The 16,477-nt window shown below is 30.5% G+C and overlaps 1 protein-coding gene and 1 long non-coding RNA gene across 3 annotated transcripts; one reads left to right on the top strand and one right to left on the bottom strand.

Moving 5' to 3' along the window:
* LOC109360854 (ethylene-responsive transcription factor RAP2-12-like) lies at positions 6,195-9,002 on the bottom strand. 2 transcript variants are annotated; one of them, XM_019606014.1, is made up of 3 exons: positions 8,584-9,002; positions 6,575-7,461; positions 6,195-6,424 (listed from the first exon to the last, which is right to left on the bottom strand). In XM_019606014.1, the coding sequence occupies exons 1-2, from the start codon at positions 8,870-8,872 to the stop codon at positions 6,614-6,616; spliced, it is 1,137 nt and encodes a 378-aa protein (XP_019461559.1). In that variant the 5' UTR covers positions 8,873-9,002; the 3' UTR covers positions 6,195-6,424; positions 6,575-6,613. The 2 variants fall into 2 exon arrangements, with proteins under 2 accessions (XP_019461559.1, XP_019461558.1); XM_019606013.1 differs by lacking the exon at positions 6,195-6,424 and having other exon boundaries at positions 6,477-7,461.
* On the top strand, positions 7,468-8,577 carry LOC109360855. The gene is made up of 3 exons (XR_002109226.1): positions 7,468-7,572; positions 7,708-7,885; positions 8,060-8,577. It is a non-coding gene; the product is annotated as an uncharacterized LOC109360855 (long non-coding RNA).

Here is a 16,477-nt window from a genome sequence, read left to right on the forward strand (position 1 = left end):
CAATTTTTTACACGTTTTTTAATCAATAAATAAATATCGAAAATTAATAAAATAACAAGTTTTTAGATGTTGTTAGAATTTAACTTTTGTAAATATTTCTACAATTTCGTTTTTATAAAATACCAACAAAATATAGAGTATCTTGTGGTTACAAATATCCTTTAAATATTATAAAAAGTAAAAAACGAAAACGAAAACAAAATAAAATAAAAACTGTTAAGATGCTAACCCAAAAATAAGTGATAAAATAATTTATGCAGTATAATAAGGGTAACATCTAATACGAGCTGACATAGTATTAATATCTTTCCTAATCTATAACTAATTACTGAAGACAAATATTAAATTCAAAGCCCAATGTGGCTAAAAAATATTCACAACTCTAAAAAATTATGTAGCCCAAAATTGAGATACGATACTAATTAATGCTTCAAAATATGAATAAATGTATGTTTTATATAATTAAGAATATCATTTTATCTTATGAGTAAGAATACTTTTGTGGTACATGACTACTTTTTTTAACAAATTTTACTTATAAAAATTGAACAGTTGACTTTTGATCTAGTATGGTAATAGATGATTCAATGATATCTTAGACTTCTATACCAACCTTTTGTTGGCTGAATGAATGTTTACCATATAACTTTTTATTTTACTTATACATTTAATTTAAGCAGATTTTTTTTGTCTGCATACTTTTAAGCAGATGTGAGGCATGTATTTACATAAAGAAGAAATTATACCTCAATTAAGGGACTTACCTAGCTGACAAAAAACAACTTCATAGCCTTGTTTGTTTGATCACATAGATTTTAAAAAAGTCATATTCATAAGTCCTGCATTTTAGAAAATAACGAGGTTTGTAAATTTGGATTTGAGAATATATAGTCTAATCATATTAAACTGAAGATTGATTGTTTGAATTTCGAGTACAGTGATTTGAAATGAGTCATAATCCTCTTCAATACTGGAGAGGAAAATAGTGTAAAAAAGAAAGAAAAAACAAAATACAATTTATATTTTTTGTATTTATAGTGAGATTTTTGAAACTAAAATATAAACCGGAGAGATCTTGGTTGACAACACCATATAAAATATCTTGCTAAATAGTAATTTGAAAATTAAAGAAAGCAAATAATATGTTGATAAAAGTTTAACTCCACCCACCATAAGTAATTTAGGTCTGAATTCAAATGTCATTATTATCTATGAGAGCTGTGTTAGAATGATTAGCAATTGAATCTTTGTTAGATGTTGACGTGAGTTCAGTGAAATGTTTTATCATGCATGCCATTCCTGGTTCACTCATTCCTGTCTTACCTGTCTTTCGTCCGAACCCATCTCGTCATGTCACTTTCCTACAAACATTTTCAGTGAAATGTTTTATACACAATTTTCCCTTCAAAAGCTAATATATATTATAGTATTATATATGTAACTACTAGTGAGCGTGGAATAAGTTGTGACGAGTTAAGTATGTTTCTTACCCATTTTTAATTATTGATCAGATCAATTTTTAAACTTGAATCCGTCCCTAATTAGGAGGGGACGCATGGGTAACGCGTTCAAAATAAGACGGGTCAAGATAGAGATGAATTTGGGTTGAAAAATGACAAAATGACAAACGTATATTTTTTTCTAAAATATTCAAACATGCACAATCAAAATTATCACAATCCGTATATAAACTCAACTAAAACATACATACATCAGTATGTAAACTACAAATCGTAAATTAAATTGCATCATTCAAACTAAAAACTATCACAATCAAGTGACTGAAAATTATAGAAGACATCGGAAAATTTCAGAAGAATTTAAACTCTCAAGTGTTAACAAAGTGAAGATTTATTGTAAATGATAAAAAAAACACATGAAAACTAAAATGACTACATGTCAATACTCAAAAGTTCATACAAAAATGAATACAACTGAAAAATAAAACTTAAATTTGAGTAAACAAAAACTAAAAATTAACTAGCTTTCTATCAATAAGTGGTGTGAATATATTGTGCGGAGTTGTAGGTATTTGAGTTATGTGGACTGAACATAATGAGTATTGATAGGTACTTATTTAACTATTTTTGATATATAACTATAAGAGACAAATCAAATCATCCAGATATAGACCTCGAACCCGTCCTTTTTAACAACAAATATGTCATTTTTTTATTTATTTGGACGAGTCAAACTCATCCCTAAGTCATTGGGTTAAAACAGATCTACAAATAAGACATGGTCTTACTTACCCCTATATGAAAAAGTGAGTCACAAAAAATAATAATATAGTACTAACATTGTTACGTTCACATTAGTGTGTTAAGGTGGGAATAGTTAGAGATTTTAACATGCTCCCGAAGCATGCATGTGATGTATTAGACATAATGAATACTACAAGGGAAAGGAAGCGCCTAACATCTCATGCCATTATATTCAATTATTCATTATGATAAAGTTGGCACAAGTGAAAAAGTATATCAAGAATAAAGTTCTAAATTTGATCTATGGATCCGTGTATATAAAAAGAAAAAAGTTACTGTTGAGAGTGGTCTTCCAAAAAACATTTAACCGTAATATATTTCGTAAATTAGTCTCTTATTTGTTGAATTAATTAAGAATAAAAAATACCTTTTTCTAAAGGTAGACTATTAAACTATTAATTGTACTCAAATGCGCAAGGTTCACCTTGTTTCATATGGAATATATTTAATGTTGGTATGATTATTATACGAACTTTGACACATTTACAATTATGATCGGGTAGTCTCTAGACTCTCTAAAGTACTACTGTACATATTGCCCAGTTTTGTATGATGTGTAATCAAATTTGTGTATTTGGATGTTATGTGTGGTAGAATAGTGAATAATAGCAAGTATATTATCCCATGTTTAGTGATATAATAAAATATTTTTAAAAAATGATTGATTAAATGAGTGCATCTTCTGATCCATAAAACATATCACTCCATATGTCGTTATTTTTAATTGATAAGAAAAATATTTAATCATAATTTTTTTACTTCAATACATTTTTTAATCATTCTTAAATAATTATACATGAAATGATATACTTTTTAAGATATAAAATTTCCTCACATATTAAAGGTAGTACTAATATATGAGGTGAACAATTTCATTACAATTATTTTTCAGGCTTTTTTAAAGGGCCTAACTGCTTTGTGAAGGCCCGATAAGCCTATTTCCGTACGTGGAAGATAAGCTTATCAATTCCGGGTCTGATAAGCCCATTTTAACATGCATTGGTGAACCCCACCCCACGTATACATTTTTTTGTTCAGAAAAAGTTTCTAAATTTACTTAGCCGAGTTATTAGAATACTGTAACCTTAATTATATTGGTTGAAGTGTTCGATTTTCAATTAATATATGTCGATTTTTATTTAAAATTAATTTTTTAATAAAAATGACATACTTTTATTAAAAAATAGTATGAGATTATATAAAGAAATAAGTTATTGTTTTCTTTATTGATTTTTCTTAGTATAATATATTTGTACATCAAATTTAATCATATACAATTTAATTAATGAACTACTGTTTTATTTGCTATATCATCATAACCATTACTCTTACCTGTTTGAATTCACTATGACTTTCTTAAATGGACACAAATTCAAAATCATCTCTCATATAAAGATGAAGATGCACTCAAAGTGAAAAAGTAAAAAGTATATATAATTAATTTAATGGAGTCTATAGACATTTTAACTTACTAAATTATTTCACTTTGGATAGATATTTTAGTTTTTCACTTGAAAGAAGCATTTTCCCTAATATAATAGACCTTTGTTTCACTTTTTTCTATGAAAATCATACACATGATCCTTCTTTTACTTGCTAAAGTCTAGTATAAAATTCACTCAATAATAAAATTGGTTGAAGCAGGTCGGTTTTGATTTCATGAAAAATAATAAAGGCCTCGAATTTATTACTTTTCTGAAACATACCAATAACAAAATATCAATTCATAACCTTTGAACTATAAAAACCTACAAATATATTGTCTCATCTATAAAAGAATCCTGCAATAAAATTATGAAATGCAAACAACCCTTATAACGTCCATAGGAATGAAGATCAAATAAAAGATTGCACCGTAAGAGTTTTTTAAACTGTCATTATATTATCTATTATTCATTTTTGATCATTATTAACTTTAAAAAAAAATAATTAAAATGAAGGGTGAATAACATATTGATTGTATATAAATTTTGAAACTATCAATACATAAATATTACACGCACTCTATATCAAATAAGCAAAAAATGAAGGCTCTCCTTAATTTTCATTTAAATTCCAATATATACAAACGCGGAGAATGGGTTGAAGAAATTATTGACATTTGTGAATGATGGATAGGCTTCGAAAAACACTGGTTCCAAGACATTGATATTCACGTAATTACAACATGAATGTTTTTTTAATGTCACACGCAATGTTTTGTCTGGAAGAAGAGCACGTTAGGAGTTGAGTTTTTTCATGGTCTTAGTCTCTTAGACAGAACAACAAACCTAGTTAGCCGCCCATTACAGAAGTTATTGAACTTAGAGGATGCCAGCTCATCACTTGCTAATATTCCTTTTCGTTTCCTCACAAGACTCCATATATTATTATATTTAACTTGGATAACAATAGCACTAGAGATAAGGGCAAACCATACATGTAGCCCATACCAGAATTGAACAAAAAAACAAAAGGATTATACATATCATTGGTTCAAATAAAAAATTAGTAATCTTTTTTATTGAAAACTAAAATATACACATGCAAGTTTTGGATTTCCAATTAAATAACAAGGAGAGAAGCTTTTGTTTTGGTTTTCCTCCTAAATTGTTATCTCAATATAGCTAGGTTAAAAAAAGTACTTGTTTTTGCTTTTATTTTTTCAAGTACTCTTCTCATTCGATCAATGTTGGGTACCCAATGACTATAGCTGCCTCTGCACTCTTGTGATATGCCTCTGCCCAAAGTACTGTACATTAATTTTGTGATCCCCAAACATATATTCTACCGTGCCAAATTCCCCACGGGTATCACTTAACTTTAATAACTTGGGCAAGTCAATTCATGTTTGGCATGCACACTTTTTGATTTGAAAAGAAATTAAAGAGGGATGAAAAACATTGACCACTTTTTGTATATTAACGTGTAAGTTAGAATTAAAAAATAGAACAATTGAAATGGAAGTCAATTTTTTTTAATATTTTTAGTACATTTAAAAATAGCATATTCTAATGTTTGGAGGCTGGACACTTCCCATTTTTCACCTAACCTTGGAGTCTTGGCAATCGAATTTGATTTGTTTTCAATGACACTTCACATGCACCTTGTAGGCGCAAGATATTGGTTCGCACATGACGGTAACATTTTCTAATGCTTGAAAGGCGCATTGATGATTTGACTGATTTCTATTTAATAGTAGCAAGTTAATAACCCAATAAGATGAGAATATTGAAAATAAGGGTGAATAATCTAATAGTAGTTAGTACTTTTTTGCAACAATATACATGGACGTTTAGTCCATTAGATAGTAGATACTTAGTTTGGGTTTTTACCTCTTTGCATAGAATAGTGAAAGTTACAAAAGGAATCTAGGCTTACTACATGAACTAGAGGGAAATTTTACATATTCTCACCCAAGTTTGAGGTTTTTTAAACAATAATTCTTTAACATAAAGAAGAAAGAAACAAGGATACGAAATAGAAGTTTTTGTTTTTCCTTTTATTATTAATGTAAAAAATGTTATTTCATTGTAAATAAAAAGTTTAAATGTTATCATAGTATGTCATTCATTCTTTTGTTTCTGCAGTATTTGTTTCTCTCCATTGTATGAGAGGAAATTGATCTAAATCTTCCACTTACTAAATCAATTAAAATGCTAAACAAATTAATTGTTTAGTTTCAATTTCCTTCCCCAACAATGCTGAAAAACGCAACATAATGGTACGATGCATCACCTAACACAACAATTTCTCCATACTACATTGGGGTAAAAGAATTCAGTTTTCCACACCTTTACATCGTTAAAAATACATCATAGGTGCAGAAGTTAAAAAATAAGTAACCAAACGTTAAAGCAAAAACCATTTGGTGCTATACCAAATCATCCACTAAACAAGGGTAAAAAAAATCGGTCTTATAATCAAGTTGCCATAATGAAAACAACAAAGTTAACAATTATATCATAAGTCAAGAGAGTATCTGGCACATATAATATATAAGATAATCCTTATAAACATCAAACTAAAGGTTCCCAAAATTAAGGTCAACACAGGACAAAGGAAACCTAAGTACCTATATAGTCCTATTATACAGCCTTAGCCACAAGAGAATCAAAATCCACACATGCTTAAAGGGTCACTTGTTCTAACTCCATCACCAACACTAACCAAGACAACTCCTGAAAGTAATAACACAATTTTTATGAGGATTTGAAATTATTCCAACTCTAATAAAAATAATAAGCTATTAGATAAAATTATGGTCATTGAGAGTGAGAGGAAACATGAACAAAATTAAAGGACCCAGAGGCAGAATGAACACTACTAACTTGTAGCTTTATTTACATAAATTAGGACCAAGGAGTTTTTCAGAAAACTCCACCAGCCATTGAAGGCATGTCCTCAAAATTCCAAAGGTTGATTGGATTTCCAGCATCCTGAGTTGTGTCTCCACCAAGGAATGATGAAAATGAAGCATCATCCCAGGTCCTACCAAGGTAAGGGGCCTCTTCAAAGAACTTCATGTGGGATTCAATATCTATGAGGTCCTCGGTTAGTGTCTTTTCGGCTTGATCTTCCATGAATACGATATCCTGAGAGTTAGGCTGCAGGTTTTTCTGCTGATTAGCAACCTCAACAAATTCAGATTGCCCTTCCATATGAGCAGAAAGCACAGATGAGTTCTCTGGAGTCTTCGGGCTTTGTTTGCTCCATCCGAGATCAGAATAATCAAATGAATTACTTGAGTACTCGGAACTGAAATAAGCTGTGACATTATCAGATGCATCAAGGGGTGTGAGCCCAAGTCCATTTCCAGGGAAGGGACCTATGTTAGAATACTGGTTAATTTCTGGTTTCTGTTCCACCTGATCCATAAAGTAGTCCTCCAGATTGAGCATCTTGTTCACTTTAGGTTGAACAAAATTGACATTTTCCTTCCTTGCCTTAAGACATTTTGGGGTTGCAGCTGGAGCCTTAACAGGGAAATTGACCTTGGCTTTCTTTCCACGGATCCTCCTTGCTTCAGCATCATAAGCTCTAGCAGCTTCTTCAGCAGTGTTGAAGGTTCCAAGCCAAACACGAACCCCTTTTCTTGGATCCCGGATCTCAGCTGCCCATTTTCCCCATGGACGTTGACGGATTCCCCGATACTGATTCTTCCTCTTTCTCCTAGAAGACTCCTCAGCTTGCTCATTCAGTTTCGTAGCTGTAGATCCTTCAACATAATCAGAAAAGAATATAAATAGCAGGCTAAGGACAATGCATATGCAGTATTATTAAAAATTTAAAATGAATAACATAATATCATAGACCAAAAATCATTCAAGTAAACAAACTAAAACGGATGTTAACAAAGTAAGAAACATGCATAGATTGTGATAACAAAATAACAGCCTGGTGAAATTAAACATCAATTATTTCAATTTTTATCTCATATACTACGACATAATAACCAAAACAGAAGCAAAAGATCTTACAATATTCAATATGACACCAAATTTAGAACAACTAATGATCATTAATTGAGAAGGTGATAAAGTTAATCGTATGATATTACTCACATCTTGAAGATTTTCAGATCAATAATACTAAGAATGTTCCATTAGATTAGATTTATAACACATAAATAAGTACAGTATGTAGGTCAACCAATTTTTTTTATACTAACAATGGTATCCTGACCATTTTCCTAACCCTTTTAGGTAAGGAACTAATCACTTTTGGAGTGCGTAACTACCCTTCCCAACAAATGTCAATCTCAGGAATTGAATCATTGACCTTTTGGTCATCCTGAGGATCTAGTGGGAACTTAGATCACATGTCTGGCCACATAAGCACCCAGATCGGCAAAACTGAAATTAAAGCCCAGTTCTCAAATAATTACACGAAATCAATCTCAGAATCACATGCAAATAATTACTTAAAAATTAACCTTATTTTGTTCACCAAGAAAAGAAGAGCCCTAAAAATCCACCCAAAAAAAATACACCGAGTTGTTTGGAATAGCCCGCAAAAAATTATAGGTAACAATTTTGTTTAAGGTGATCAAGCAGACAAATGAAACCAGCTCCAATTGGATGTACAAAATATTCCAATACATAAATTGCATTTTTATTTCGTTTTGACCACCCAGAAACTCATACATCATGGATAAATAATTTTTTAAGAAAAAAACTCCAAAATTTCAGCTCAAAAAATTAAGAAAGTCATCATTTTTACATTAAGAAAATAAGCAATCAAAAGCACAAAGGGTGAAGATAACAAATGCTTGTACAAATTGAAAGAAAAGACAAACATCAACAAAGACAAAGCTCAAAGAACGATTAGAAATAATTACCATGAGACAGAGACTTCGGATTCTGATTAGAAGGCTTTGTGGGTGCGAAACCACCTTCAATCAAGTCATCTTCTTCTTCTTCCATGTCAGAATCATCCTTGAAATTTCGAAAATCAGCTTCGAAATCATCGTTCAACGCCACCGCCTCCGGCTTTGGAAGCTTCGAGAACTTCTTACCCGCCTGGTTCCTCAAACTTGGCCACAATATGTCGGCTGTCACACGCCGGGACATCCCTGCCGCCATGCCGGCGGCCGGAATGAAATCGGAGATAATAGCTCCTCCACACATTTTCTCTCTCTCTAGAACTGGTCAGAAACTTGGCTTTTTTCTGAAAAAAGTTGAGACTTTCCGATAGCCAATGGAATATTTTGTGAGAAATATTAAAGCTTTGGTTCAATGGAGTTTTGTATTAATGTTGAGTTTTGGTGAGGTGATAGAGTTTCATATATAATACTTTTTCCCCAGCATGGGAAAATGGGAGCTGATGTTAGCATTATACCCTTGATTAATGGTGGGATTTACCCTTATGCCACTTCCACTGTTCGGTGAATTGGGAAGGGAAATTTTTTTTGGTTTCCCACGTGTATCATCGCATGCATGGAGACAATCATGTCCGAGCTGGAAATATCCATAAGTACGTGGGGCTAACTCTCCCAGCGAACATTTTCCCATCCACAAGACTCAAATCTGAAATATTACTTAAGAGGATCAAGTATATACCACTTGAAGCAACGCCCATTAATAATTCTGAAGGGAAATTACGATTTAGGATTTTGATTAAAACAAATTCCACTTGAACGAACACATGTTAATAACCTATGACATTTACCTATATTTATGAAAATTTGTAGGCTAATTTAATAAAAAGTAGTCTTAAAATTTTAGTCAATGTAATATTTATATATGAACATATTAATTAATACAAGGAAATTTATAAAACCACACAACTTAAAATGAATTAATTCTTTATTCTTAAAATGAGTGAAAAAAATGGATATATCAATAAATGAATGGCTAAATGTGTAACTTGTAAATCAAACTTAGAATTTATGGTTGGCCAAATTGTTTTAATCGAATACTAGCTTATAAATTAAGTAAAAGTTATTAAGCTTGAAGAAAACTTATTAACTAGACTTATAAATTTACAGACTATAAGTTGTTTGATTGAATTTGAAGTGTTTGGTTAGTTTAGTTGATAAGTTGTTTGGTTAAAGTGTCATAAGCTTGTCACTTATAACGCCATTATTTATTAAGTAGCTTATCAAACAAGGTTTAATTTTTTCTATCAAATACCAGCAAATAGTTTATTTTTTATTAAATAAACTAATTATTACCTATTGTGTTAGAATTCTTAAAACAAATTTATACAAGTTTCTCTTTTATTCATTCATGAGAATAAGTCAAAATTGAAAATGGAAGGTAACCCTTATCAAAGCGTTAAATGCAACATTTTAAAAATAATTATTACATCATCTAACATTCATAAACGGTAGAGAACAAGGTGGACAGTATGTAAAAAATAATTTAGTCCTTACATTTTTGGAGTTAAAAAAAATACTGTCTTTGAAAATTAATCAATTGATTTGATCTCCTGGACATTAGGAATGTATATAAGTGGCGTTGGTAGTTTGTTGATTGGGTTTGTGAATCTGTGAATGCCAACATTGCTACCCAAGAAGTAACGATGCCCTTACCATATTGGACAATTGACATTGTTGTGTAGTTATTTCGGTCGTGAGGAGTGTCTGTCTAGGTGAAAATATACTCTGTTTTTCTTGAATCTTCACTACTTAGAAATGTGAGAAGAAAAAGTTTATTGAAAAATTAATTTAAAAAATAAAAATTTAAACTATTAAAAATTTATTTTTGTAATATGTCATAATCTAACTTAAATACCGAACTTTCTAGTAATAAAAATGAGTCAAACTCGTCTTAGACAGGAGGGTGAAGGTTTCGACGGCTATGTCTACAAGGAAGGTCCAAGGAAGAGGTGGGTGAAGAGAGGTGACAAGACAATAGGACAAATATGTCATCTTAATTTTATATAATTTCTAGTATTGTCTACACAATTACTTTTGTTAACATGCTATTCACCAAAGAAGGGTTGATGATAAGCCACACATTTACGAGCAAGACTCCTCTCAGAAGAGGACAGTGATATAAAAATACACATAAAAATTAAAAAATAAAAATATTTTTATTCTTTTAATTTACATTGAATTATATTTTTACTTTTAAATATATATTAAAATTTCTAATTGATTTTTCTATTAGAAAGGAGTCATAGTTCCACATTTAAATCCTCGTTTACAGCAATTAAGTGGGAGAGTCTATCTGCCACAAATTTGGTATCTCTTCCTCTTGGGTACATGGGAAAGGTTCACTTCTTGAGAAAACCTCCTCAACCAACAGCCATCCCCTCTAAAAATAACAAACTTAAAATTATTATAATAAAATATCATCTTATATAAAAAGATAGATTATCAACTTCAACCACAAAAATTATGACATATATATTATTTGACTCTTTTGTACAAAAATACTTTTTAAGAATTAAAGAATAGACATTTATCATAATTTTAATAGCTGAATGAGATAATTTAGTTCATGATATGAAAAAATATTTTAATCTATAAAATTATTACAATTTGATTGGTAAAATAAAATTTGTTGTATACAATATTTTTTATATAAATATAATAGTCCTGCGTGTTAAATGTGACAGTACTCTCGAGTATTGACCATGTATGTTTAGCTGGAATAGAAAGACAACAAAGGGTTCGTGGTGTACACGCTCATTTTTGTCCCTTTTATAGTTATGACATAAAATTAGTCATTATCTTTAACTATCGATTTGAAACAAGTCCTCTCCTCAAATATACCAAACTCATCACATGTACCCAAAACCCGTGTTCTTAAACTTGGAACTGTGACCAACTCGGTGAGAATACTGAATTAGTCGAATTAATTAATGGGTTACAACTTGGATTAATTTAATCCAGTAATTATAATACTATATGATAATAAAATATTATCACCTTACAAGTAGCCGATTAAATTATCAAAAGGGATATTTTACTATCATAAAGTGTCAAATAAATAGAAACCACCATGAAAATACAAGTTTTATGTTTTATTCCACTCTCACACCATATTGGGTTTTTTTTAATTGATTGACCCATCAATTCAACAATAATAATAATATGATTTAATTATTAATGAATATACTAATAAGGTACTGATCATGTAATGTAAGACCTTATATTTATAAGATGACAAAAAAATAAGGGATTCAACTCTTAGGAGTGACACTATTAAAGAAGACAACTATAATTTTGAAAGTGATTAATTCTTGACAAAAAAAAAAAAGATGAGGAACATATAAAAAAATAATCATTAACAAACACACAAATAAAAGTTTTCAAACTTTGAAGGTGTTGACTTTGAGGTACATCTGACCTGTAACTAAAATTTAAACGGCTATGATCTTCTGATTGAAGAACAGTGTCATGTTGGGTCCCACTTAGCAGCTGTCTGTCGTTCAAAGGCAGCAACATTAGAAAGGGGTGGTCCATGGGCTTGATGGGTACTTGAAAATCCAACAAACTATGACCCATGACCCATTTAATAGTATTGAGTCTTGTCTCATGTGATAAATATAAGATAGGATATGAAAGAAGCTACGAAAAATGATGCTAAGTTCCAAGCATTCATCTATTCACCTGTGTGCAACAATAAATAATTGCTTAGAATTATTCACAAGATTCCAACAAGTTACATGTAGTTTAAGTAGGCCATACAAGGGCAAGTAGTTAGATTTTAATCATAAATTATCTTTTGTTGTTAATAATTTAGGGAGTGCAAGGACTAGTGCCTATTGATATGGTTTAAAGAGATCATTAAACAAGAGAAATCTAGTTTGCACGCTACAACCAACTACAATTCCAAATAAGAAAAATTACTTTCACCCCTTTCCCTTCTCCGATAAAAAACATAGATATAATAAGTAAAATGTGTGTCGATATTTAAATATTGCAAATATAATAAAGATCTCCTCAACCATTTTATACACATTTTATAATAATTTAAGCTATCGACCAATTGCTAAAAGAAATTAATGTTTATTCATCATTGGGTTATGGAAAGAAGGTTTGAACACTTTCTCATTTCTCATTTCTTTTGAGTAATACTAATGAGGAACACATATGCTATCACACAAATTATACCAATTCATATAGTATGAATTATGATTAATTATAAAAATGTATTTAAGCTCAAAGATTAATTATTAAATATTTTCTGATTAGTCACAACTTATATCATGAGACACTAAGACAAAAGATATGGTCCTCTTATTGATAGAGAGTAACCACAAACTGATAAATAATTATTTACTTATTGCTTACTAATATGATGATCGGTGATAGATACCTTTCATTATACAAAAATATAATTTCTCATTTATGAGATTCAGCCTTCCAAATCCAAACCGAGATAAGTTGATAAGAAAATTAAAAAAAGTAATGTTGATATACTAAAAGCAAAAGATATAGGATGTCTATAGATTCACACAATCCCTCACTAATTTTAATCACCGGACCGGTTATCTACTTTATATAGTTTAATTCACGTTTATGCCACTACCACAAGTTGTTAATCAAATTGATATATATTTTAACTCGCCATGGTACGGCATAACATAAAGTTCAATTAATGTTATAATTGATTCCCATCGGCACTAATGGTTGACGTGTAACACATATGGATAATACTAACTAAAGCTAATTATAGTTGCGTGCATAAAATAAGAAGAATATATGCTTAGCGACATGGATATTTTGTCATTTTATATTTAAGAAATTAGAGGATAGAGTGGTTCAAAACCTTAATTAACAAGATGCATTGAAGATTTCCATGAATCCACCATCTTCATTACCGGAACTGGTTTCATGGATTGGTCACTTTCCTAATTAGCTCATGTGTATAAAGACAATGTCTAAGTTTACTCGTTGAAGATGAAAGTCATGGTAGCCATGTAAGTTTGGGCTAGTAAATGGGGTTTCACTGATCTAATCAAAGATTAGCAGTTAAATAATATATTAATCTTATCTTTCACCTCTTAATCTCACCCTTTTGAAGCAGCAGGACACAAGCCCACAAGGCCACAACCATCACCATCTTTAATTGTATAATGTAATTTTGTTGAACAAATTAATCCAGGCTTCCAATGTAAACATTTGATATATATAAATGATATATTCACATAAATTTGTAAAGTAGATTTTGCTCAGCTAGATAGTAGACTTGCTAGCCAGAGGTATAGTTTACAACAATTTATAGTTAATTAAGTTAGTTACTATTTTATTATTCTTAATCATTCATTTGTTTTGCATATAAATAATCTTGTATATTCTCATTTCAATTCATTTTTTAAATTTCAAATCAATCTTATTCTTCATTTCTGTCTTGGGCATAAATTGCCCCATTCTTCACTTTTTTTCACACTTCAATTGATTGTAGTAGAGTTCAAATGAACATTTTAATAAAGAAGTATTAATCAATAATCACTATTGGGCTAAGCAATTGTGTTCGGACAGTTTTTGTTACCTCGTTCAGACAAACGAAGGTTTTGTTAGGCTGCTGTCTACAATAGTACTACTCAGTTTTTATGATACTTTTTTCCCTTTTTTAAGATGTTCGTATTTTATTTATTTCACTCACAATAAGTCACGAACTCAATAAATAATTTCGTGAATATATTCTCATAAATTTCTAAAGTAGTACTTCATTTATTTTTTAGTTGAAGAGTTTGGCAAATCTTAATGGGCTCTTAAGGGCCTTGCATATGTTGCTAATGGGTATAAGGTTTGCCTAATGCATTGGGTGCTGTTAATGCATCCTATCGTTACTATTGCTACCCAACAAATAACATATAAATTCTTATTTGAATCTCACACATTATTTTATAATTTTATTATAATTTTTTATAGAATAAAATTAACATATATTTTTTTCTTACAATAACAAAGATAATTCTTATTTAGATATCATAATATTTATATTTTTCTCACAACATCTACATATCTCTTTACTTTTTCAAGAAGAACTAAGAATTATTCTTATTTAAGAATAAAAATCAGAAAATAAGAATGAAAAGAACAAAATAAAAATATTCTCATTTCACTAACAACTATTCTGAAATTTTTTGTCGGCAACTCGTATTGTCTATTTTTCTAGCCATACAAAAATAACTGATGTTGTAAAGCACAACATGTGTGCTTTTTTTGTTTTTACTTGGAACCTTTTTCAACACAGTTTTGTTAAGAAGAGAAAAGCAGAAGACATAGGTAACCCAATGATACACGCACGACAAAGTGATTAAAATGAAGTCTCGTGATCTTGGCCCACGTTTGGCACAGTAATATCTTTTCTAGTGATGCTTTCCAGCTAAGAGGCTTTGTTTGAACGTCAAATTTAGCTTTGAGTCAACCTTCATCATGTTTCTTTCTTCCATTTCAATGCTGTGTGTCCTACTTGTCCTGTTTCTAATTTTGATGAATCCGCCAATTTGAAAGCCCTGTACGATCAAACCTGTACACATACATATAATTGTTCACTTATTGATCTTCATTAATACAAGGAGTAGAGGAGCTAAAAGTTTGGGAAATGGATTGAACCGTGTCTCATTCTCTATATTGGGTCAATCATATATTCCAAGACGAAAAAAAGAAATTTTAAAAAAATAAAATATAACATTTTAATTGGTTTAATACATAAAATGTAACACTATTCGGGACATTTGTCCAAAGGTTTGGACTCTGAACATTAAGGTCATTAAATACACAACTTTTTTCCACCTCTTCAGTCAAACTATAACCCTCCAGGCCTGCACATAGTAACTGGAATGATGCTAATTTTACACCCATATTTTCCATTTATGTTAGAGTTAGTCATATCATATATCATATTTTCTAAACACTCACCTCCATAATGTGAGGTAATGCCAATATGCCATGTCCGAAATTGGCATCAATCACCTATCAGATATTGCAATGCCAAGAAAATCTCCTCGTAATTGTTGTCATATAAAAAGAGAGATATTTAAAGACAGTCCTACAAATTATGAGATTCTCCATGTTTTAAAGCCACTATAGTATTTCTCAATATTTCATTACTAGTCCCACATTGAGTAGAATATTAAACTCAATATAGTACTTAAGCCATGAGGTTCTCCAACTAATAGACTAGTCTTTTGAGTTAGACTCTCCTCATGTGCTTAAGTCATAACATATTGTTTTCCATTTTTCTAACCAATCATAAATAGTGGTACATGGAATGGTACACTTTTATGGGACACTTATAAGTATGGGTGTTTGCTAGAGACTAGTCAAAGGGCCAATGCATATTTAGCCTGCACATGCACAAGATTACCTAGGGTGAGTGGTGAGATGTTAGGATACAATTATGAGGCATGAGACCTTAGTCCCACATTAGAAGTATGAGACCATAGTAAGGTCCATTGTCCAACTAAAACAATAGCAGGTTGTTTTTGTTGGGTGACTAATGCAATGCTTTTCGGATAATAAAGACCTTATTAATGTAAAGTCCCATTAGATCCATAAGATGACCAAAAGGTAAAAAAATTGATTCCTAAAAGTGACATTTGTTGATAATTTCTTACCCAAAATGATTAATTTCTTACCTAGAAGATGAAGGAAAACTCTTGATAATATCAAATCTCATACATGTTCGAATGACATCATAATATTTTATTATAACACTTCACACCATATACAACTACAATGAAGTTTTGCAGTCTAACCTGGTAAACATACTGAAGCAAATACGGATAAGAAAAGAACCCAAAATATTGATACTTGTTTTGTCCTGTTC

Source organism: Lupinus angustifolius, chromosome LG11 (genome assembly GCF_001865875.1).
Source record: "Lupinus angustifolius cultivar Tanjil chromosome LG11, LupAngTanjil_v1.0, whole genome shotgun sequence".
NCBI lineage: Eukaryota > Viridiplantae > Streptophyta > Magnoliopsida > Fabales > Fabaceae > Lupinus > Lupinus angustifolius.

Excerpts from the sequence above, each read along its gene's own strand:
- LOC109360854 (XM_019606014.1), bottom strand. The coding sequence starts at position 8,872 with ATGTGTGGAGGAGCTATTATCTCCGATTTCATTCCGGCCGCCGGCATG. Across the intron at positions 7,462-8,583 it reads TCCGAAGTCTCTGTCTCATG|GATCTACAGCTACGAAACTG; the intron begins GTAATTATTTCT and ends ATTATGTTGAAG.